Source organism: Mycteria americana, chromosome 4 (genome assembly GCF_035582795.1).
Source record: "Mycteria americana isolate JAX WOST 10 ecotype Jacksonville Zoo and Gardens chromosome 4, USCA_MyAme_1.0, whole genome shotgun sequence".
Classification (NCBI taxonomy): domain Eukaryota; kingdom Metazoa; phylum Chordata; class Aves; order Ciconiiformes; family Ciconiidae; genus Mycteria; species Mycteria americana.
The window spans coordinates 128,367-152,879 of record NC_134368.1 but is presented as its reverse complement, the minus strand read 5'-3'; the positions used below and the strand labels follow the sequence as shown (position 1 = coordinate 152,879).

Here is a 24,513-nt window from a genome sequence, read left to right as displayed (position 1 = left end):
TGCAGGGTTGTGGTCTGCCCAGCCCCATGGGGAGCCCTGCTGTGAGCACACGCTGCCAGCGCCTGGAACTCCTTCCTGGAGCGCGGTGCGGGGGGAGGCCGAGGGCTGGTGAGCAGCTGGAGAGGCGGATGTGTGGGGAGCTGCTTCATTTGACATTACACAGGACCGGCTACGATGACAGCCGGTGTGAGGCGGACAGACAGGGCTGGCTGAAAGGTGGGCATGAGGGTGTGAGAGGGACATGCTGGTACCCCAACGCTTTCCCCCAAGAGAAGAACTGTGGTGAGAGCCCAGCAAATGCTTTATTGCCAAGGACAGCACTTCCCTCCGCGCCTGGGCAGCAGAGATGGAGGCTGCCTCACTATGTCCCATACCAGATCAGTCCATGCAGACAAGCAGGTGCTTGGTGCCGAGAGCCAGCCCCGGCACTAGATGCCCAGCCTAGGGCCACACAGGGGATGGAGAGAGCTGGACAGCCCAGCCTGCGGGACAGGGACGCTCCCCTAGCGCTAATGCACTGTGCCATGCTCCGAGACCACCACCTTAAACACCGTCCATGTGGCTCCCGCCAGGCCTGGTGGTCTGCAGACAGCCTGGGGATGTTGCTGGCTCCCCAGCAAAGATGGAAGGTGCTCAGCAAAGAGCAACAGTCAGGGGAGGAGTGGAGGGGCCCTGATGCCCAAATCTCCTGAGATGGCAGAAATACCTCTCTGTTGCCCAAGGACCCTCGCAGCCTAGTCCCCTGCACGCATACCAGTGACATCCTGCTCACCACCAGGCCATGCCCCCCATCACGTGTACCTGCCCTGCTCAAGGTGCCCCTCTGCTCCAGCTCCCTCAGGCCAATGCTGCGCGGGATGGAGGGTCAGCCTGTCCTGTGGAGCTGCCTCCCCGTGCCCGCACCCAATGCAGCATGCTCAGAGGAGACGTCCCAGGAGCCGAGTGCCAGGGGAGCTGCCCCAGGCCACTGGCAGGGCGACGAAGCCCAGTTTGCTGTAGAAGCTCAGCTGCTGCCGGTCAGCGGCACTGACCTGGCAAAACACTCCCCGCGAGCCTGGAAGGGAGGTGAGAGGTCAGGCCCGTGGCACCAGGAACCCAGCGCTGGGGCTGTGGGCCAGTGGCTGGGACCCCCTCCACAAGGGGGTCAGCCTCTCCACTGCCCTTTGGCACTGGGTGCCTGTGTGGTGCCCTGAGATGCAGGCCCACGTGTCCCCTGGTGCAAGGGGAGGGGACAGTGCCTGGGAGCTGGGGCCAGGCTGTGTCAGAGAAGGGATGGGGAGCCCTGATGAGGGCTACCCCAGCCCCGTGCTGAGAGGTGGGGTGCAGATGAGGCTGGCTCCCAGCTCTGGGGTGGGCAAGGAAGCAGTCAGGATGGGGTTGTGCTGGATCAAGGGGGCCTCAGTCCCCCCCAGCACAGGGAGGTCATGCTCACCGTTGGCCCTGAGTGCGCTCAGCAGGCAGATAGCCAGGCTGCGACTGGCCCCCACGTCCAGCACGCGGGGGGCCATGCCCAGCTGCACCAGGGAGGGGAAGCGCCGCAGCACAGGCAGGGGCACAGCCGGTGGCTCTGTGTGGAAGAAGAGCAGTGCTTCCTCCAGGGCATCCTGCAGGAGACAAACACAAGTGAGGGAACCCCCGCCATCCCCCCATACCGGGTCCCCTCTGCTCCAGGTGCCCTCTCACCTGTCCCAGAGCTGGGGCACCTGCGCCCAGGTCTCGGGGGTACTTGTGCCGTATGGCCGGCAGCCAGCTGCTGTTTCGCTGTTGCAGGAAGCCTTCAGCGCAGAGTGCTCCGGCTGCGTAGCCGCACAGACCACCCTCATCCTCCAGCACAAACGTGTACTCGGGGCTCAGGCTCAGGAAGCTGCCCAGCAGCCTGCCAGCCAGAGCAGGAGCACTGCTGAGCTGCCACCTGGACCCCAGCCTGCCCCAGGGAAAGCTCAGACCAGCCAGCCTCCTCCTTCCTGCCCTGGCAGGACAGCACCCCAGCACCCACTGGACCAGCCTTTTGAGACCCCCCCAGCAGAAGCCCTCAGCCAAGGGGAACCTCCCATGGTGGCTGCCCCGACCCAGCTGGACATTAGCGCAGGGACTTCCCTGCCCCCTCCCGCAGGGTGAGGCCACCGCCAGCTGTGGTGCAGGCAGAGCTGGTCCCCACAGGGATGCGAGGAGAGGCCACTGCCTCACACCACCACCCTGCATCACCCAGCACATGGCCGGGCTCAGCACACGCCTGGCAAGAGGGAGCCCCAGAGGGGCCACGTCTCACCTGTCACCGAGGAGATCAGGGTGGGCTGCGAGGATCTCTGCGACTTTGGGGTCACAGTCCAAACTCTCTTGGCACATTTGGTAAAGCTCTCCCTGGAAGACCCAGATCCACCTCAGCCCTGGGTCTGCTCAGCCCTGGGTCTGCTCAGCCCCTGCCCCACCGCTGCCCCTCAGCTGCCTGCTGCCACAGCCCCCGCCAGAGCACGGTGTACCAGCAGCTGCCTGAGTTGACCATAAAGAGGGACCGCGACCAGGGCTGTGGCCTCCAGCGTGTCCTGGCCAGGGGAAGGTATGAAGGTATGTGCTTCAGCCATCCAAGGGTGCTGGCATCTGTGCCAAGTGATGTGCCGCGCACCACCTTCTGCTGGCCTCTGAGGCTCGTTGCCACAGCACAGCAACACTTCAAAATGAGAAATTGCCATTCCAGTCAGGCATCCGAGAGCAGCAGCTGCTGAAGAAATGCTGCTCGCCCCAGGATGGAGCATGCTCAGAGGAGCCAGAACGGCAGCGAAACCAATACTGAAACTCAAGTCTCCACAGATCATGTGCAAAAGTGGGACATGTCAAAATTTCCTATCTTGGTCAGATTTGAATTTGCTGCTGCTCACAGGATCAGCAAAAAGAACATCCCGATAAAAGCACTGCTTCTCAAAAGAAAGGCTGCCCCGATCACTGAATGACAAGAGCAGGACAGCGCACTTCTGAGCGCCATTCCCAGAACGGGCTGAAGTGCTTAGCTGGATTTTTCTCTCAAAGTTTCACTGGACACAGATATTCAGCTTGTTAAAGTTTAGCCTGATCAGATGAAATCTGACAACAGGCAATTGAAAACAAAACTCTTGCAATGGGAATTGCTGACAGCTGCAGTCTGATACTATAATCTGCTCTCATGTGCTTGCAACTCCTCCTCTGTTATTTACAAGCGCTGCAGCTGTGCATTGCCGGGTACTGTATTTAGCAGAACTGTGCAGTTGTGTCCATGATGGCTGGATCTGCAGCGTTAGCATTTCCTTCAGCTAGGAGAGGGAGCAGGGTGTTCGCTGCAGACTGTGGGGAACCCAGAGCTCTGCTGGATTTGGCAGCAGTCTAACTTGTGTGTCCACCCACTTCCAAACTCTCCCTTTCCCTCCCCATCCCATCAAACCACTGGGATGTCAAACAGAGCGGCAGGGCTGGCAGCAAGCAGGTCACGGCTGACAGAGGCTGCTGCCTCTCCAGTGGGGAATCATCCTGTAAACTGGATGAGTGTTTGAAGAAGAGACTGATTTGGAGATGAACCTCAACAGGCTCAGGCAGGGCCCAGAGCTGCAGACTGATGAAGGCTGCAGGAGGTCGCCATCCCGACTTGTCCTGTTCTGGATCTTTCCTGGCACCTGCTCGCAGCCATCGCTGGGGGTGCTCTGGAGATTGCCCTCACAACCTGGTGACCTCGAGTCTGTGCCAGTTTATCTGCGGCTGTGCCTGCTGCTCACTTCTGAGCTGGGTCTCCCTCTCCTACTGCTGGCTGCCAAGAGGGGCTCTGCCTGGGCGCTCGTTGCAGGGAGGCGGGTGATGGTCCCTGCCGAGGCCACTGGCCACAACACCTGCTCTCCAGCCCAGGGGGCTGACATGCTGCTGGACACAGCCCTGGGTGACCTGCCCCAGGCTGGCCTGCTCTGAGCAGGGGCTGGACTGCAGAGGTCCCTTCCGACCTGCATCACCCTGCACTGCAAGCTCAGTCTTGGGGTCAACAGCAAAGCACATATCTTAGTGCACATACAGCACAGGCCATGCAAAGGTGAGCTCTGGCCTGGGTGGTGTGGTCCGCCCCTTCGGGCCGTGGCTCCCACCTTGTCCAGGGGCAGCAGCGGGCGCAGGAGGTACAGCTGGCTGGATGGGAAGAGCGGAGGCGGGTGGTAGAAGAGGTCACAGCTGTTCCCCACGGGCAGCAGTGCCTGGAAGAGATACAGTCCATCAGGGAGCAGGTTGTCCTGACTCCAAACCTTGTCCTGGAGGCAGCAGGAGGAGGGTCCCTCTGAGTCACCCTAAACCCCAGGAACTGCAGTCAAGGTGCAGAGGCCCGGGGCAGCTCTGCCTTCCCAAGCTTGCAGCAACCCAATGGCAGGGCCAGGAGCAGCAGCTAGGGTCCTGGCTTCCCCATGGCTCCTTCAGCCCCCACAGATATGGGCATGCTCTCACCTGCAGCTCTCCAAAGAGGCCCCCACGACGCGCCCAGGGCTCAGCGTCCCCCCCCAACAGCATCGGGGCAGTGATGCTCTGGCACCCTGGAGGCAGCAGGAGACAGACACATGCAAGGTGAACAAAAACCTGCTGAGCCAGGAGGACATCAGCCTCCATCATACAGCAACATCACGATCCACACTGGTCACAGCTCCAAGGATCTGCCACCACAGCTGTGCAGCCCGGGCACAGGACCTCACCTGGGCTTAGGCAGTCAGCCCCATGCATTGGGGTAGCAGCACACCCTCTGCAACAGGGCTTGAAGTGGGGGAATGGGGAAAGGAGTGATCTTGCCTCCATGAAAGGTGTAAGGTAAAGACACAGCTCCTGGCTACAGTTGAAAAGCTGCAGCCTGGCACAGAGAGCAGCGCGCTGCTTTGCTGCCCAGCCAGCCAGCTCTACAGTGCCTGCGGGAACTTGCCCTGCGTGCGTCTGCGTCCCTGTGGAAGTGGTTCAAGGCACATGGCCCCGTCTCATGCTGAACTTGGAGACCCTCTCAGGTTTTCATCTGGTAACAGTTTGGAAGAGGAGAGGTCGCAAGGCCCACAGAGCAACCAGGGAACCCTAAACCAGAGGAACAGGGCCTTCCAAAGTGATGCACAACATTCAAAATCCAACCTCACCTCTGTCACCCAGGGCATTACTGCTCCCAATGGCCCATGGAGCCCTTTTATCAGAAAGGCTAAGGGGTCTTTGGATTAAAAGGACTGAGGAACCATATCATAGAAATATGCATTCCTTCTAGACTGTGAGAGATGGTGAAGAGCTGCTCCGATGACTGCCCTGTCCCCAGCAGCAGTGTCCCATTCTGCCTCGGTGTGTCAGGGCACACAGGGGTGCCAGCCTTCCCATGGCCATTCCCGCTCTGCTCAGCAGGCAGAGCGTGGGAAAGGGCAGCCCGAGGGTGAGTGCTGGCTGCTGCTGCAGGGTTGGAGGTGATGGAGGGCAGCAGCCAGGGCCCCACTGCCCAGGCAGGTGAGCCAGGGCAACACCGGTACTTACAGCCAAAGCAGCTTGCCCAGATGCCCTTGGGGTCAGGGTTGCAGAGGAGATGGCCATCTGCAAAGGAGGCGAAGCGGTGAGCACAGGACATAGGTCAGCAGCGGTGAAGGTGTCAAGGGGAGGTGACTCCCAGGAGAGACCCTGGCACCCCGGCTGGACACAGGGACCCCAGACCTGTGGGAGGGAGTCCCAGACACCTTCACCTCTTTAGGGGGGCAAACAGTGGATCACCACTGAACAAGCTTCACATGCCCTGGCTGTGCCACAGTGCCCAGGGCCCCCTGTGCTTCAACATAGCTGGATTTGGCCAGGGTGCGAACACGCACTATGGGGCCACAGGGGCTGGCTCGGGGCTGGCATCAGCCACATACCCAGCCAGAGGACGAAGGCACTGGCGGCCAGCAGGATGTTGCGGATGTCCCAGAGGTAGGGGTGGAGGTCGTAGAGCAGCGCCCGTCCGGCACTGCTGACGAAGTGGCTGTGCAGGCGGCTTATCTGAGCGCAGAGCAGCTGGAAGGACTGGGCTCGGCCACGCCACTGTGTGCCCTGTGGACGGACCGGGAGTCAGTGCAACCATGACAGGCACCATCCCGCAGCAGTGCCCGGACCAGCCTTACCCTGCAGGCATCAGGTGCCGTGGCCGGGACTCCCACGCTGAGGCTGTTTGCCTGGAGCCACCGAAAGTGCTCCAGGAGATGCTGTGCCAGTGGCCCATGATGGTAGGGCAGGTAGAAGAGCTCCACCAGCATCCGCACCTCCCCCAGAGTCAGCAGTGCCATGGGGCTGGCCCTGGCCTCCTCTGGGGTCAGTGGTGCTGTGGGGCTGGACCTGGCCTCCTTGAGGGTCAGCGGTGCCGTAGGGACAGACCCAGCCTCCTCTGGGGTCACCGGTGCTATGGGGCTGGTCCTGGCCTCCTCCGGGGTCAGCAGTGCCATAGGGCTGGACCTGGCCTCTTCTGGGGTCACTGGTGCTGTGGGGCTGGTCCTGGCCTCCTCCGGGGTCAGCAGTGCCATAGGGCTGGACCTGGCCTCTTCTGGGGTCACCGGTGCTGTGGAGCTGGACCTGGCCTCCTTGGGGGTCAGTGGTACCGTGGGGCCAGACCCAGCCTCCTCCAGGGTCAGCAGGGCCATGGGGCTGGACCCAGCCTCCTCTGGGGTCAATGGTGCCGTGGGGCCAGGGCTAGCACCAGCCCCATCAGTGAGCGGTGCTGGGGGCCCAGGGCTGGTGCCGGCCCCATCAGTAAGCAGTGCTGGGGGGCCAGGGCTGGCACAAGCCCCAGGCCCTGGGGGTGTCTGGGGCATGACAGCCCTGCTGGCCTCAGGCTGGGTACTGCTGGGGGGCTGGGGGGAGCTGCCACCCCCTGTCCTGGCATCACTGGTGGGTAGGGGAAGGTTCTGGCTGGTGTTGGCCTCCTCGCTGCAGCACATGGGGGGGGCTGGGCTGTGGAGGGTCTCTGTAGCCACCAGGGTTCCTGTGGACTGGGCACTCCCAGCCATGCTGGGCAGAGCAGAGGAGGGCTCACAGCTCTCTCTGGTCCCTGTGGTGAGCTGGTCCCCGTCCCTTGTGAGGCTTTGCTGACTGTCATTGGGGGTCCTGCTCCCTCTGCCCTTCTTGGGCTCTGAGGTCACCTTCCTCCTTCCCTCCCCTGGTGCCACGCTGCAGGGCTCAGGGCCATGCTGGTCTGCCCCACTGGGAACAGAGTCTTGGGGCTGGGGGCCAGGCATGACCTCCTGTCCTCCCGCTGTGCCAGGCTGCAGCTTTATTCCTCCCTTGAGGCTGATGCTGGGGTGTCCTGGGGTCTTTCCTCCTGGCAGAAAGGATCAAGGGGGCAACACATCTGGCACCTGCATGGAAACTACTGCCCGTGGGGCAGGACAGCCCTAGGGGCGGCCACGCCAAGAAGCTCCATCTCCAAGCCAGCAGGATCACGGGCTTTGCATTGCTCTGTGCTCTGGAGTTCAGGCCTCCGTGGCTGGTGAGGCCACATGCTTTGCAGAGGCAAACATTGCAAAACACCAAGCTTGCACGTGGCTGAACCCCCTCTTCCAGAGCCGTATCATGGCCCAGGCTCCCACGCTGCCAGCCGAGGAGACCCCCTCTGGGATGCAGCCAGGGCAGGAGCACCCATGGGGCAGCATGGCGCAATGGACACCCATGCCTGCCCACTGCAACACACACAGATGCCGCTGCCGCACCAGCCAGGGCGCCCCATCCAAACAGGCAGGGCATGGGGCTCCCTCACCCTACCGAGCCCCCAGCAGAGCCAGTCCAGGGCTCCGGAGGGGGTGAGGGACGCTGCACGGTGCGAGTTCATCACCTACCTGGCTCCAAGGCCTGCCGGTTTATCTCAGCCACCCAGTCATGCAGCGCCAGCTCCAAGGCCTCCTGGGGGCTGTAGCTGCCCTCCTGTGGACCTTGTCTGTCCCCCAGGGCTGCCGCAGTCTCCATCCCTAAGGAACTGGAGCTCATCAGCCTGGGCAGCCCCGCTCTTTGCTTGACGGAGCTATCCCATGCCAGAGGGTGGGCAGCCCCCCCGCCCAAGGAGATGCCCCCAGGATGGATCCCCTGTCCCGGGCTGTCAGGTGGTGCTCAGCCAGGTGAGACACCTCACCCAGGCTGCCATGCAGGAAAGCCTGCAGGGCCATGGCAAAGATGGGCAGCGATGGGCAGGGCCCTGCCCTGGGTGCACAAACTCACTGCCGGCACTGGGGCCCCACATACAGAGCTGCCTGGGGCTCTGGGGCCGGGTACCTGCATGATCAGGGTGGGCACAGCTCCCCAGCTCGCTCCGAAACCAGCTGCCCAATGTGTGTATGGGGATGAAGTTGGCCTGGAGCTCACAGTTGGGGTTGAGGAGCAGTCCATGGAGCCTGGGCATGAGGCCAGGGGCACGTCCCGTGTAGGGGCCCAGGAAGACACGTCTGCAGTCATAGTCGTTGGCATACAGGTTGTCCCAGATGATGGGGCGGCGCCGCAGGACACCCTCCACCTCCTCCAGCAGTGTGGCTGAGAGCTCCTGTGACACCACCTTTGGGCCTGGAGCATCACGGCAGGGATGTGGGTGGAGCACACAGGCAGCGCAGTCCATCATGCACACTCACAATGGGGACATGCACACATCTGGGCACTGAGCATGGAGATGAGGGTCGAGTCACCCCACCCCACCCTCCCTAGCCAGAAGGAGAGCAGACCCACAGCCCGACCCACTGCCTGCCTGGCTGGGGCTGCACGCTCCAATGCTGAAAGACACCACGATGGGGCCACTTGCTGGTGCCTCTCCCGGGACGGAGCCCGTGGCCGCAGGGTTTGCAGATGCCGGCTCTTGCTGAGAAGCTGCACAGGGCCACACACCTCACAGAGCCAGGCGCTCACCTGTCCAGATGACACCAATCCCTGGGAGCAGCTCCTGGCCGAGGGTCAGCAAGTAGTAGGACTGGCTGGGGCTGGGAGAGCACAGGGAGCTGCAGTACTCTGGGGAGACAGCACAGAGCAATCCTTGAGGGGCAGAGAGACCAGGAGAGGAGAGGCTGCCTGGGATCAATGGATAGGGGCTGGGGAGATGCGCGGTGCAGGGAATACAGCATGCATGGCTGCTGAAGTGCCAGCCAGTCTGCAGCCTGGTCCTGTCCTAGTCCTGAGATCTCCAGGGCTCCCGCAGGAGCATGAGGGGGCTGGGGGGAGCTGTGGAGGCTCTCAGGGCAGTCAGCTCTCAGCAGACACAGCTGAGACACACACAGCTGAGACACACACAGCTGAGACACACACAGCACCCAGTGCAGCCAGCCAAAGGGCACCCTGGTCTGCTGTGGGGTGCCACGGTTGGCCAAACACCGGGCTACCAGGGGTGGGGTGGCTGGGGCCGCACGGCTGCAGGCGGTACCTGTAGGGCAGAAGAGGAAGATGGAAGGTTGGTCCAGCTCCCGGTACACCTCATTGGCCACAGAGGCCTGAGCCTGTGCCAGGGAGGGGAAGACGTCTCTGTCAGCTTGGCACATGCAGGGGTCGATGTCGTCAAAGAGCAGTGCGAAGGAGTGGCACCCCATGGCAGCCACCTGTGGGCATGGGCACGGGCTGCTAGGATCCCTGGGCAGCAGAGAGAAAGGAGGCAGCGTGCTCCGGACGAGCCCCTGCTGCCTGGGCCCCATAAGGACAGCAGAGTTCTGGGGCGCCCGGACAGTCGGGGCGAGCAGAACAGCCCTCGCCACGTCCCCCCCACATCTGCCCAGCGGGTGCCGCGCACAAGGCCCAGCCGCTCCGCGGGCGCATGCCAGCCCCACGGCCACGGCCCACCTCGCTCCAAGCCTTGGGCATGGCCGTGTTTGCTGTGGGCCAGGAGCCCTTTCAAACCAGACTCCGTGCTGCGGTGGCCCAGAGCCTGCTCTCGCCATGCCACTGCCAGGCAGCCCCGCTCGCTGCCTGCCACATCCTCTCCCCCCGCACCGCACCCCCGCATCGCCCTGCAGCACTGGCAGCCCTGCAGCAGGAGCAGAGGCCGGCAGAGCATCGGGAGGTGCCTCGCTGCACGCCCGGGCAGGTGCTCCCTGCACCAAGGCTGGCTGGGGGCAGCTGGAGAGGTGGCCGGGCATGGCGCAGCACAGGGCAGCTGCTGCCTGGACTGTGCCATGGGGAGGAGCAGCTGCCCACAGAGCAAACCTGCCGTGCTGGCGGCTCTTTACCCTCCCTGGGGACCGGGGGCTCAGCATCAGCCTGCACCAGCCTATGGTGCTGCCCAGCAAGCTCTGGGGCTTGGCCAGTCTCTTTCCTGCCCCCAGTGCTGCCCGCTAGCAGTCAGGCATCCAACGGAGCCCTCGGCTCTCTGTCACTGTGACAGGGACAGCACATCTGCCACCAGGCACCCCACAGAGCTGCTCCCTGATGTGCAGCAGCAGGAGGGGTTTACGGCCCTACACCAGCCTTTGGGGTGGGCATGGGGCCCGCACTTAAGCATGCGTGCCCCTTGCCAAGGAGCAGTGGGATGAAGGAATGGCCCACGGTACCTGCCTGAGTTTTTGCTGCAGCAGGAGCCGATCCCCGACACTTGAAAACACCATGTCCTGGCCAGCAGAAATGGCAAAAACAAACTCCACACCCTGCTCTTGGGCAGCTTCGATGAGAGACTGCATGCAGGCTGGGGACAAAGCAGAGCGGGGGCTGTGAGCACTGGGAGGCAAGGGATGGAGGGAGGCAAGGGATGGAGGGAGACAAGGGATGGAGGGAGAGGGAACCACAGTGGCCCGAAAGGAAGGAGCTGAGGGCATCGGGAGGCATGAGAGAGCGTCTGGAGGGGAGAGGCCCAGCGGAGCCAGTTTCCAGTCCCTTGGGGCACAGAGGACTCTCCACAAGGGTCTGTGGGCCCTGGCATATTTGACCATATTGCCAGAGATCCACGTGGGGAGCTCCCCATGCTGGGTGGGCTCCTAGGTGATTCCATGTGATGGGCAGGGTCTGGGGAGGCTCCTTGTACCGGGCAGGGTCCAAGGGTCTCCTTGCACTAGGCAGGGCCTGCAGGACTCCCTGCAATGGGCAGGTTCCTGGCAGGAAGACTGGTAACAGCCAGCCTGACCCTGGCTGAGGTGCAGACCATTCTTCACCCTTGAGGACCCAGGACGCCTGCAGCCCACCCGTGCTGGGGCCCAGCAGAGCCGCTACCTGCCTCATGCTCTGTGTAGGGCTCTCGCCAGAGCAGCCGGTGCTTCAGCTCATCCTTGGGCGCGTACATGTAGCAGTTCAGCCCCCAGCGTTTCAGCCTGTGCAGCAAGGACAAGGGGTCATCCAAGGCTCCAGACGGGCTCTTTGCAAAGAGGGATCTGGGCAGCTTGCCAGCCCACAACACCAAGAGCTCCTCAGCACGCTGCGCCCTCTCCTTCCCCGGAGCTGCACCGTGTCCTGCAGACTTCCAGCCTCTGCTCACACAGAGCCCCCCAGACTGCGGAGCCACAGCTCTTCCCCTGCACAGGGAGCCCTGCCCTGCATACTTTCGACAGCCACACGGAGACATAAATCTCATCCAGTGCTCCCAGTGCCGAGCCCAACGATTTATGTTGTTTAGGGACCTCCAGAAAGACAGTACATCTGGATGAGAAGGTCTCGGAGACCAGCAGGACGTTGCCTCCTGGGAGATGAGTTGAGTTAACACCCTTGCTGTGGAAAAAGCGGGTGGGAGGGACCAGCTTAGCCTAAACAGCCTGTTTTAACCACTTGACAAAGTCCTGTGATGATGAAAAGCTCAATGTCCTGAGCAAGGAATGGCGGAGGGGTGAGTGGCCAGAGCAGCCTCCAGGGGAGGAAGGGGAATTTTTGGGGGAGATGGAGAACAAAATGGCCAAGGAGACAGAGGATGGGGCTGGAGCAACGGAGGGAACAGCTCAGTGGTCTGCTGCTCCACGCGGCCCCCCGAGGGTGCAGGCGGCCCCAGCCCTGGAGTCCAGCTGTGGGGCTCCATCAGGCCAAACCAGCCCTGCAGCTTTGCAGCAGCTCTGTCAGGGCCTGCAGTGAGACCTATGGAAGCACTTAGCATCTTGTGTAAGCATGTTTGGTGTAGGTTTCTTTTCCCTTTCTCTTCAGCTATGCTTCTCATTCTGTAATCAAGAACCAAACTTGTTTGTAGCCCAAACATGCAAGCTGCAAGGTTGCCTGTTGTGATGAGCGACTCCAGATGAAGCAGGTAAGTACGAGCTAGTTGCCCCTCTGGATGTGAAGGGTCTCTGTGGAGCAGGACCACCAGAGACACCCTGGAGAACTGGCACCTCACCTCTCCCCCAAGCTCAGTGTCCAGGAGTGGGGTGCACCTGCTAGGCACAGTCTGGCCTGGGGGACTCGGCCCGGGGTACCTCTCTGGGAACCACACACACCCAGGGAGCCCTCACCACTGCAGACCCCCTCACATCATCCCCTTGAAAAGCCCATGTCCTGTCTGCAGGCTGGCCTGACTCCACCAACAGTCCCTATATGCCTGCTGCACCATTCCCAGATCATGCCTTGATCGCTTGAACAGGTCAAGACTTTCAAAGCTATCACTCTACAACCGTTTTTGCAGCTACTGGGTCTCACTGGGGCTCTTTTGCACTCTTGCATTTTTCCATCTCCTCTCCAGTAAGACACCAGCACAGGACACAGCGCTGCAGCCCTGGCCCAGCTCTGGATACGGAGGCTGCAGCCTCCTCACAACCTCTGGGCTGTCCCTTGCCTGCCCTGGTCTCCCTTTCCTCACACTGCGGCCAGATATGCCCTGTACCACCTGCCCAGCTCCTGCACAAACACCTTTTTTTTGGCTGTGTTAGGTGGTGTTTCAATGGAAGGGGACCCAGAGCAGGCTGTGTGTTTACTGCTGGGACAATGTGCGTGCCACATGCCACTGTGGTCTGACACAGACCTCCAGAGGCAGCTCTGCAGCAGCTGCTGCGCGCACTCTGCCAGCGAGGATCTCAGAGCAGCTCCAGAGAGCCTGTACCCCTCTCTGTTGCACCCAGTTAACGTGGGGTCCAGCACTGCCACTGTAACAGGGACAAGGATTCATCAAGGTGCAGCATCTGGCATCAGCAGTAACTCTGCTTTAACTGAAGTCCTTTTACAAGGAATCCACAAGCTGCTGGCATTAGAATCACAGAATGGTTTGGGTTGGAAGGGACCTTTAAAGACCATCTAGTCCAACCCCCCTGCCACAGGCAGAGACGTCTTTCACTAGATCAGGTTGCTCAAAGCCCCATCCAACCCGACCTTGAACACTTCCAGGGATGGGGCATCCACAGCTTCTCTGGACAACCTGTTCCAGTGTCTCACCACCCTCACAGTAAAGAATTTCTTCCTTATGTCCAATCTAAATTGACCCTCCTTCAGTTTAAAACCGTAACCCCTTGTCCTGTCACTACAGGCCCTGGTAAAAAGTCTGTCCCCATCTTATAAGCCCCTTCTAGGTATTGAAAGGCTGCAATAAGGTCTCCCTGGAGCCTTCTATTCTCCAGGCTGAACAACAACTCTCTCAGCCTTTCTTCATAGGAGAGGTCAGATCATTTTCATGGCCTCCTCTGGACTTGCTCTAACTGGTCCATGTCTTTCTTGTACTGGGGACCCCAGAGCTGGACACAGTGCTCCAGGTGGGGTCTCACCAGAGTGGAGTAGAGGGGGAGAATGACCTCCCTCGACCTGCTGGCCATGCTTCTTCTGATGCAGCCCAGGATACGGTTGGATTTCTGCGCTGCAAGTGCACATTGCCAGCTCATGTCCATCTTTTCATCCACCAGTACCCCCAAGTCCTTCTCCACAGGGCTGCTCTCAATCCCTTCATCCTCCAGTCTGTATTGATATTGGGGATTGCCCTGACCCAGGGGCAGAACTTTGCACTTGACCTTCTTGAACTTCACGAGATTTTAACGGGTCCACTCCTCAAGCCTGTCAAGGTCCCTCTGGATGGCATCCCATCCCTCTAGCTGATCAACTGCACCACTCAGCTTGGCGTCATCTGCAAACTTGCTGAGGGTGCACTCAATCCCACTATGTCAATGGTGAAGATACTAAATAGTATTGGTCCCAGTATGGTCCCCTGGGGGACACCACTTGTTACTGGTTTCCACTTGCACACTGAGCCATTGACTGCAACTCTTTGGATGCAGCCATCCAGCCAATTCCTTATCCATCAACACTAACATGCATTACTTACATACTCACCCCTTAGTGTAGTTTTGACAGGTTGAATCCTGTACCAGCTTCTTCATTCCTCAGTGAAGCATAGCCAGAGGCTCATGGGCTGGACGTACCCAATCACCCTCCTGCCTATCTAACACCAGCACAGGGGTGCATGAGGGAGGACCCAAACCCAAGCTGTGCTGCTCCTCCAGCTGCAGGGCCCCCAGGACATGTCTCCCGGACAGCTCAGGCACCCACTTCGGCAGTGCACAAATCCTGCACAGCTGCTCCCCGCGGGGAGACAGAGACAGCATGAGGCAGAGGAATCCCCTCCTGCAGGTCTAAACCCAGGCACTCTGTTATCTAACAGGGTCACACTAATGTTGATCCACAGACATTAAAAGGCATGTCAGAGGAACTCTTTGGGACTGCAAGATTTTTGCTAAGCCCTGCAGGTGGAAAGCTCCAGAGTGCTGAAAAACAGTGAGTGCTGAAGCAGAGCTTTGGCAGGGTGGGCAGCAGAGCTGGGCAAGCGTGAACCCGTGGCAGAATGCTGTGCCTGTGCAGTTTGCAGGTGGCAAAGACCAAGTAAGTGGAGAATAAAGGAGCAAATATAGCACTCGAAGTGATTTGAAATGGCTGTTAAGCTGGGCTTCAGCAAGAGGTATACTTCTTAATACAGCCAAGCATAAAGCCCTACCTAGGTAAAAGAATATAGAAGATAAGGTGTCTGAAGTAACAACATAATGAGCAATTAGTTGAACATGAGTGTCCTCTGCAATGTCACTGGTAACTCAGCATAAGAGAGAGCCCCAGATGAATCAGGGTGTCAGGCGGGGCTAGGGAGATTCGATGACCTCTGTGCTGGCTGCAGATGCTGCCAGAGCAGTGGCCACAGCGTGGGAAGGACGCTGATAAACTAGCGTGAATCTGTCAAGGAGCCACACACACAGACACAGGTGGAAAGCCTGTGAGCGACAGAGTCTTGGAGCCCAGCTTGCTCATCTCCCCAGGGGAAAGCCTCAGCTTGCCAGTGCTCCGGAGAAGAGAAAAGCCACACCCGGCAGTCGGAGACACGGCGGGGTCCAGGGGTGACTCACAGGGATATGCATTCGGGCGAGGAAAGGTCTCCAGCTCTCCAGATGCTCCACTGCAGTCGGAGCTGAAGGGAAGCAGGTCTGAGAGAGATGAGGGCCTGCCTGCTTCAGGAGATCAGACTGCACCATCATAAGGCCCTTTCTGGCCTCAAAAAGCACAAATTCCTTCCAGAATCTCCCCAGCAATCCAAGACTCACTGGAAATTATCAGGACAAGGCAGACACCTCCCTAGACAGCTCTTTTGGCACTTCTGTATGAAAGCCATCTGATATATTAATTTCTTTTTATTTATCCTCCTTAGTAGACAATGGTTTACATTTTCCCACTATGAACAGACTGGGAAGCACTTCATGTACCACATGATACAAGTGCCTCATCTTGTTTCTTTCCAAAGAAGAAAAATACCGATGAACATACCACTCACATGTGCAAACATGTGAACATACATCCCAGTCCAGTACCAGACAAGGCCATCAATAGGCCTTCTCATTCCTAATATACTTTAAAACATCACATCTGGTCTTCATTCCTGCACATTTTCCTCAAATTTTCTAAGCTACATTTTTCTGCATCTGCATCTCTGGTCCCTGCACTATGGTCCTTACTTGCACTTGTGACTGCCCACACTCTCACCAGTGCACTCTCACAGCATGACCGGCGCATTTCCCACGCACTGCACAGCTGCCAGTGCCATCACCAGCACAGTCACCAGCACATGGCCCTGCTGTCTCTGGCCCACTGCCCGGCCACCACTGGTGCACTGCCCACGCTGTCACCAGCACACTACCCCTGCTGTGACCAGCACACTCTCCACACCATCCCCAGCGTGCTGCCCATGCCATCACCAGGGCAGCACCCACACTGACCAGCGCGCCGGCTAGGCTGTGGCCATCACGCTGCCCATGCCGGATGCTCCACAGGAGGTGCCACAGGGCCCCAGTCCGTCAGTGGCAGGTCCCGTCAGTGCAGCTCATCCCACTGATGGCCAGTGCATGGGTGCCAGCTGCTAGGAGAGGGCTTTTTCCCTCCTGCACAGACCAACTCCCATCCCAAGGTGATTCTCACAACCAGCCAGTGACAGATCCTGCCCACATCCTTCCATCACAGGGACACATGGTGACACACAGACATACATGGGGCCTCACAGGAACACAAGGGCCACCTCCACACCAGGCAGGGATGGCAGCCTCAGGATAAAGTGGCCACCTGTGCCCACGGTGGAGTGATGCAGGTTTGCTGTGTCATCTGTTTCCACAACGATAAGCCTGGCTCCAGCGAGGCCAGGCTGGCTGGAAGCACTCACCTGCTGCCCTCACTGGGAGCGCAGGGCGGTGGGACAGCAGCCCCAGGCAGGGCGAGATGGCCGCTTGCTGCTGGTGGCAGTGGGCATGCAGCATGCTGTCCTGCAGCCAGCGCACCCACAGGCTGCCATGGCACGGCCCAGGCCCGCACAGTTCAGAGATGAGGCAACGGGCACCCGTCCTGCCAGGTCAGCACCCAAGGTGGGCTTCCAGCCTGCCGAACACCCCATGTTCTCTCTCACACGGATCTGACTTCCTATTTCCAGCCCCAGCCCCTCTGCCTGCTCCCCGACACCCCTCCTGCGCACGGGCTGCCCTAGTCGACCCACACCACGCTGCAGTCAAGGCAGAGCAGCTTTTCCGGTGCCTCCAGAAGCGGCATTTTCAGGCTCGCGTAGCCCCCACGGTCCTCTCCAAATCCTTCCCAGCTGCCGTTGCTCCTCCCATGGCGTGGGCAGCAGGGTCCAACCCTGTCCCTGAGGGTGGGTCTGCACCCTCACTGGAGCACCTGTGCCAGCCTTGCGGTGCTGTCGTGCAGGGGATAGTGCCCACCCAGCCCCTTCCGGGCCCCATTCACAGACCCCATTCCCTTGGGGCGCCCAGCCCTGGCCCACGCCCCCCAGCCAAGCACATCTGGATGCAGCTGGGCCGTGGCAGAGTCCCAGCACCATCTGCCGGCACAGGGCAGCACAGCCTGCATCTGTCCGGGCGTCCTTGGGCTGCCTGTCCATCCTGCAGCCACCACAGCCGGGCCCAGGGCGGGGGAGTCTTTCCCCAGGCCGGATCCGGGGGTCCAAGAGTGCTGGGACAGAGGTGGCACTGCAGGAGCAGCCCTGGGAGAAGCATGAGCCCCTTTCGCTGCCATCGCCCCAACGTCCCAAAGGCAGGCCAGCCCCAGGAGCCTCCCTCCAGAACGTTTTCCCTCACCACTCCTGCCTCCACGGCACTCTGGCTTCCACCTTGTTACTCTGCCACAGGCTAGTACCTTCGGAGAGGAAAATTCAGGGTACTTGCCATTGAAAGAGAAGTTTCCTCTGTTCCGTAGACCATGGTCTCCCATAGAAACCTGTAAAAGGGGGGGGGGGGGGGAAGTCAAAATGCAGTTGTCAGTAAGTGCCTTAAACAGTCTCTCTCTGTACTATCCCTAAGTGGTTGCTCCTAAGAGATCCACCAGTTGTTCACGTCTAGGTACTTCAGATGTCTATTATCCTGCTATGACCTTGCTGGGCATTGGTATTCAAGCAAGTGGGTGTAATGTCTGTGCTTCCATCCTTCCCAGAAAGAGGCAGCTGGGAAGAATTGCACAGGGTAGCACTTAAGCTGGGAGGGGGAATTCACACAGCAAAAGCCAAGCCTAAAGGAGATGGCTGAGGGCTGGCTAGGTTATAAGGTACTCCAGCATGATTTTGGGGTGCACCAAAGCACAGAGCTATTGTACATCCATCCTAGAGTTTTCTGCCTGGGGATTTTCTTCTTTACAGAGACCAGCTCTGTGTCTCTCTGCATCTCTCTGTGTCTGTGTAGTGTCAGGCTGTGTCAAGCAGAGCATCATCACTCCTCTGTGGGCTATAAAAGCTGCTCTCTCTGTCTTTAATCACTGCACAACTCAAACTGCACCACAATTGCACCAACACAGCTCTCCCCTACACCCTGCAAACGCATACCTGCATTGCAGCAGGGCAGGACTTTGAGGCAGCATCCCTGTCCCATGGCAAGCTGTTCAGATCAGGAACACACAAACAACCTGCAGGGATGCCCACAAGTGCTGGGACTGTGACTCCACAAGACATTTCACATACACCTTGTCTGTCCCCCACTGGAAAACACCATCCCCATAAGCTTGCATAGGGAAAATCCAGACAGGGAAAGCACACCAGGGAGCAACCTTACCAGTTGTCTGCTAACAAAGAAACTCATCAATGAGCACCAAGGCTGGCTGCAAGGACATTGCCCTTACGGAAGGTTCACATCAACAAAACCAAATGCAGGAAATACAGATCTGGAGTCAGTGAATTCCCAAGTGTTTCTTAACATTTCCACTTCTGCTGCTTGCAGGCTTTAGGTAGTTGTTGGGCACCAGTGTCTGAGACAAGCTTGAGGCTGTAGCACCACAGCAGCTGACAGTCTGCCCTGTGCTCTGCATGGCAGGGAACCCCTCTGTGACTGGATATAGTGAGCAGGGGCACTGCTGGACATGCAGCACCCATTTCTCTGTTAGGACCGCTTTCAAAGAAGGGCCCTTCCTATTTCTGCATGTAGGAAGACCTGGGAGGTGCAGAGTTGTCTGCAAAGCCAGCGACAAAGAATACCCAGTGGAAAGCAAGCCAGTTCATTTTGGGACAATGGAAGAATAGGCAGGTAAATGGGTTTGGAGAGATGCAGATTTGACAGCTTCTTAAAGAGGGGGTTAAGGGGAACCTGTAAGTGTTCCAGCACAGACTTGAAATTTAGCAAGAGAAGAATCTTCAGTCGCTTCAAGTCTGCAAGATCTGGCAGCTGCAATGTGAAGTCTCATAGAAAATACATTACATCTTGAACAGTGATGGCAATTAGCCATCAAGGCAGCTTCCTAGTTTTGGATGGGCTCTGCATCATGGGCAACTTTTAAATCAGTCAATGCACTTTCTAGCAGACAAGGCCAACAGGAGCAGATATTCAGGGAAGTGAATGCATTCACTGAACTGGGCGGCGCACCAGTGCAGATTGCAATGACTCTGACCAGCTCTCAGCGTCTGGCACGAGGCCAGCATTGCCCAGAAAAGCACCTGTGTTTCCCCAAAGCACCTGAGTGCACCAGAGCTGGTCTGCCTGGGAGGGGATCCCGATGCCCTGCTCCCTTCGGCAGAAGACCACCCTGCAGCCCTCAACACCAACCTTGGGCAATGGCGTGGTAGGCTGTGCCACAGCACACACTGAACATTCTCTTCTTTGCAGATATATCTTCTGCCTGCTTGAACATCTACATGGTTATTCCATTTGCTTTGAAACAATATATATTCACCTTACTAGCCATCCCCCGCTGTGCACAGGGCCAAATTTGTGGCCACTAAGGATCCCAGCGAACATTTCACCCAAAGAAGGTATTTCCATTATAAATAGATTTTCCATTTTCCAATCCATAGGAACTCCTGCTCAGCTCACAGTAAGGTCCCAGGAGTCCCTGTACAGCACCTGCCTGCAAGTGCTTCACTCACACTTTGCTGTGAACTGACACTGCCTTGCAAGTATGACACTCACCCCCTACACATACCCTGCCAGCAGCGGCTCTGTTGAAAATACCATCCTAGTGTATTCTGCCCAGTAAAGTGGCTTAAATTGTACCAGCAAAATCTGTTTGTACCTATGGCTGCATCTCCAAAGTAGTGATGTTGATGCTCTGCTTTTTTGAAGACAGATGAGCACTGATGAGTGATGCTGTGTGTTTGCACCTCGGCTCTCCCATGCCCTAGATCACTACATCAGTAACCCATCAACACCATTACTTGCCGAACTCTGGGCAATCTGAGATGTCCCTCAGCAATTTCTTCACAACCATTAGCATAGTCCTGATGAACACTGTGGGAAGCAAAGTCCCTAGGCCCCAACCGTTCCCCAGCCCCTCTCCTGTCCTGGGTGCAGGTCAACCAGAGGTGTCAGTCCGTCTGTGCTCCCTGGCTGCTGCTAGCAATGTCCGGGGTGTCGGGAGGGAGCAGGGGGCCCTGCGTAGGATACGCCACTCCTGGCCTGCCTTAGCCGGGCTACAGCTGCACCCTGCTCAGCAGCTGGCCGGCCGCAGCACCACCGTATGTTCCCTGCCAGGGCCTGTGCTACCAGGGTGAGGGATGCCTTTCCTTCCTCACTCTCTAGGGACCTCCTCCTCCTGGAGTGGCTCTGCTGGCAGCATCTGTGCCCTTCTCTTTCCCAGGTCAGCTTTCCTATATCAATGATTCTTGTCTGATTCATATTTCTTTTTACTATCAACTTCCCCATCCCTGCACTTTCTATTTATTTTGCGTTTATTTGCATGGTGCTTTTGCTTCCTCCCAGGCAAGGCAGTGGGCAGTGGGGTCCAGAGGGGTACTGTGCTGCCAGGAAAAGTGGAGATGCTTTTGCCTAGTGGGCCTGAGAAGGCCTGGCCCAGCTCCAGGCCTGGCCCAGCTCCAGAGGTGCTGCGCTGCAGAAACAGGAGTTGGGGGCAGGGCGGGCAAAAGGACAGGGCTGAGCCATAGAGCTGCCATAAGACTCCAGGCTCTTCCTGGCCAGCTCTGGGCACGGCCCAAGGCAGTGTTGCACTGCGGGCAAGGAAGCAGGGGGGGCACACACTGGGATGCTGCCCCCACACCCAGGACCGAGAAAAAAACACTGCGGAGTGCTGGAGGCAGAGCAGCAGGTCCCCATGGCCCACTGCGGGGGGTAGGGGGGGCGGGTGGGCTGTACTGGGGTGGCTGCGGGGTGCAGCAGTGCTCTGGGGAAGAGCTGGGGAGCATCAGTGGGGGGGGTGCTGGTCCCATACCCCTGGGCAGAGGTAGGGTGCTGTGCAGGGGCCCGGCTCCCTGCCTCCCCAAAACCCGGGGTCCCGGGCGTGGCTCGGGTCCCGGCGGTCCTTCCCGGCCCCTGTTCGCTCTGGGTGGAGCGGGTCAGCCCGTGCAATGCCCGGGCAGGGCACCGGCCCCAGCCGCGGCCCCGGAGGGACCTACCTTCCACCACGCCGCAGAGGAAGCGCGGCCGCCCCGCCATACCCGCGCAAGAGCGGCCCTGCCGGTGCTGGGGCGGGCGGGGGGATGGAGGGATGCGCGGAGAGATGGAGCGATGCAAGGAGGGACAGAGGGATGTGCGGAGGGATGCGCGGCAGGACGGAGGGATGTGCGGCGGCACGGAGGGGTGCGCGGAGCGATGCGCGGAGGGATGGAGGGATGCGCGGAGAGAGGGAGGGATGCGCGAAGAGAGGGAGGGATGCAAGGAGGGACAGAGGGATGCGCGGAGAGAGAGAGGGATGCAAGGAGGGACAGAGGGATGCGCGGAGAGATGGAGCGATGCAAGGAGGGACAGAGGGATGCGCGGAGGGATGCGCGGCGGCACGGAGGGGTGCGCGGCGGCACGGAGGGATGGAGGGATGTGCGGAGGGACAGAGGGATGCGCGGACGGATGGAGGAGGGACGGCTCCACCGCCTGCCCTCCCCCCGCGGAGACGCGCCCGCCGCAGCGCAGGGGGCGGCCCCGGCGGGTGGGGCCGCGGCGGGGCTAGGGCGCGGGGCGGGGCGGGCCCCCGCGTAGCTCCCGGGCAAAACGGCCCTGTGGTGGGCCGGGCGCTTCAGCCTTCTCCGGAGACCGGCCCGGGAGGAGATGCCTGGCCCCCTCAGCTGCAGCGGGGCCGCTGCAACCCGCCCCCTCAGCGGCCTCTCGGCAGCCCCGCCAGGCCGGAGCCCCCGCCGCCCTGGCCACCGGCCCGCGCTCCCGGCGCCCTGGGTGCTGCCCGCGCTGCACGGCGGGGCTGCAGCCGCCGCCGCTCGTTGGCACTGGAGCCCAGCCTCGTGCCCACACCAGCGCCCCACACCGCGTGCCCCGGCGTCCCCAGCTGCGGGTGTTGTCCCGGTGCAGGCCGAAGGCAGTTATTTCTCCTGCTTTTACAGCTTCCTGGGACCCAACAGCTGCAGGCCCCAGAGCTGTTCCCTGATGGCTGGGTATCGTTATCCCCTTGTATTCATCACTGAGCTGGCACCTTTCCCACTGGTACCCTCATGCTAGGCCCAGGGCGTGATGCCTCTCTGGCTCTCCAGGTCCATGAGATCAGGACTGTTTCATGTGCCTTGCACGTGACTCACCTGCTTGCATATGTCAGGCTGCTATTTGCCATTTGTCAAACTGCTCTGAGCTGTTGACACGTTTGGCTCGTGATCCTCTCCGTCCCACAGGTTCTGGTTTGCAGAAGTGCCACCACGTCATTAGTTCCCTGTCCTGCAGCTACACAGTCACTGGTACCTGCCTACATGCAGGACCATGTGTTTGACGTCACTGAATTGCTCTGCTCTTTTTCTGACCACTTTTCCTGTTTGTCAGTCTCATTGTAAGGTGGACCTGTGTTCTGCAGCATCCCTGCAGCCTTCCCCAGCCAAATGGCATCATAAGCCAGAGAGCAAGTCCATGACTTTGCTACCACGCAAGTGTGAAGGACAGAGCCAGGAGAGAGCGGAGGTGCACTCCTCCTGCAGTGAGGCACTGCCAAGTGCCCTCCCAGCAGCTGTTGCCACCTGCAGCTGTTTCATCTAACCCACAGGCATGGGCTTGCACAGGAGAAGTGGGCATCAGAGGACTAGAAAATCAGGATCTGTGGCATCTCTCTCTTCCCTTTGCAGGTTAATGTAGTGCTAGGAAGCCAAGTCATGGTGTCTGGGCCATCAAAGCAGCAAGGAGCCCAAGAACGACTGACTAGCAGTGACCTGGCAGGGAAGAGGCCATCAGAGTGCACTGTGGGCTAGCGAGGTGTGCCCAGAGCTCAGCAGTATGGCATGGAGCAGGCTGCGCAAAGCAAGGACAGCCCAGAGCACTTACTGAACAGGGGTCTCATAACCAGACTCACACACAGCAATAAAACTGCATGCTCGGTGCAGGACAGGCAATGACACTGCAGGAAAGCCAGCTCAGCACTACCAGGTTGGGTTATTCATGAGCAGGGAGCAACTGCTGGGGCTTACTGGGCACAGGCCATGCTCATGCCTGCTCTTCACCTCACGGCCTGCACCAGCCCCTGCCGAGTTTTGCTGCTGGGAAATGCTGAGTTCAAGCCTGGCCCTGGAGAAGCCTTTGGGGCAGACTGGAGCAACCAGCCATGGCAGGGGCAGTGCTGTGAGCAGCCCAGTTCCCCTGGAGTGGCTGCAGTGCCCAGGGACACAGCATGGTTAGAGGCAGAGAGATGTGGATGACATTACCCTGTCCATGAAGACTGTCAGAGAAGGAAGTCAGGCAGGGCTGTGCATACACAGGTGTGTTTGCGGTGATTCTTCCCCTTCCCTGTTGTCTCTGGGAGCACCTGGCTATTTGTTCCATGGTTTCCTTGGACTTTGAAGTTGAACTAAGTGGCCTCTAATTCTTCACTTCCTTTTTTTTCTCCTATCAAAGACAGGCACTGTGTCACTCCTTTTTCCTGTTCTCTGAAACCTCATCCATCCTCTACCAGTTCTCAATATTACCCTCACTTATCTTCAGTCCAGCCAATCTGATCACATTTTCCCTTATCTAGCATGAGCATACACTTCTGTCACTCATGGTAGTGGTGTTAATCACGTGATCACAGCCACCCTCCTCAGTGCAGGCTGAGGGGAAGAAGCCATTGAGCACTTGAGTCTTGTCACCTTCTGCTGTCCCTCCCAGTCTCAGTAGGACAGTGGGCCACATCGGCTGCTCAGCATCCTCGTACTGACACCTTCCTTTTTGAAGGTTTTCTTGCAATCTGTCATATTTCTTGCTAGTTACAATTCATCTCATACTTTGGCTTCCCTGATTTTTTTGTTATTTTTTTCTGTTCCTCCTAGTTTTTTCACCCAGTTTCTACTTTTATGCCCTTCCTTCTGAAGTTTCAGGTCATTATCTGAACTATGAGCCCCTCCTTCCCCCAGTGCTGGGATGGTTTCCATTGTGCCCTGTTGCTTTATTAAAGCCCTGCCAGGTTTTCTGAATGTATTTTGTTGGACCTGAGGTCCAGCTTCCTGAATTCCTTAAATTTTCTCTGAAACGCACTTCCAAGTTGCTCTCCACTTTGACACCTTCAAGCACTTCCTCCCTTTTATCTAGAGTAAGGTCTGGGAGAGCCTCCCCTGGGGTTTCCTGCACTCCCCAGGCCCAAAGCCCTCAGTAGCCCAAGCCCGTGTGGGCAGCTGTGCCCTGGTGCAGGCAGCCCCAGAGGATGCCTGGCTGTGGGGGACACGCAGGAGGCTCCTTCAGAGAGGGGGCCAGGACAGTTCTGACTCTGTGGCAAGCTGGTTTTATCCCTCTCATTTCTCAGGTGACCTGCCTTTTGGAGGTCAGA

At 59.1% G+C, this 24,513-nt stretch overlaps 1 protein-coding gene across 1 annotated transcript; it reads right to left on the bottom strand.

Annotated features, from left to right (window-relative positions):
* Positions 1 to 895: 895 nt before the first annotated feature.
* On the bottom strand, positions 896 to 21,227 carry LOC142408775 (protein O-GlcNAcase-like). The gene is made up of 18 exons (XM_075499326.1): positions 21,188 to 21,227; positions 17,526 to 17,577; positions 11,144 to 11,237; positions 10,488 to 10,618; positions 9,371 to 9,573; positions 8,863 to 8,961; positions 8,242 to 8,526; positions 7,812 to 7,940; positions 6,402 to 7,297; positions 6,108 to 6,362; positions 5,862 to 6,036; positions 5,491 to 5,547; positions 4,447 to 4,532; positions 4,098 to 4,202; positions 2,270 to 2,361; positions 1,684 to 1,876; positions 1,433 to 1,604; positions 896 to 1,054 (listed from the first exon to the last, which is right to left on the bottom strand). Exons 1-18 carry the CDS (start codon positions 21,225 to 21,227, stop codon positions 918 to 920), a joined length of 3,201 nt encoding a protein of 1,066 aa, XP_075355441.1. The 3' UTR covers positions 896 to 917.
* Between the last annotated feature and the right edge of the window lie 3,286 nt (positions 21,228 to 24,513).

Coding starts and splice junctions, on each gene's coding strand:
- LOC142408775 (XM_075499326.1), bottom strand. CDS start 21,227: ATGGCGGGGCGGCCGCGCTTCCTCTGCGGCGTGGTGGAAG. Junction 9,574..10,487: donor TGCAGCAAAAACTCAGGCAG/GTACCGTGGGCC, acceptor TCTGCTGCCCAG/GGATCCTAGCAGCCCGTGCC. Junction 7,941..8,241: donor TGCCCACCCTGATCATGCAG/GTACCCGGCCCC, acceptor CCAGTTCCTTAG/GGATGGAGACTGCGGCAGCC.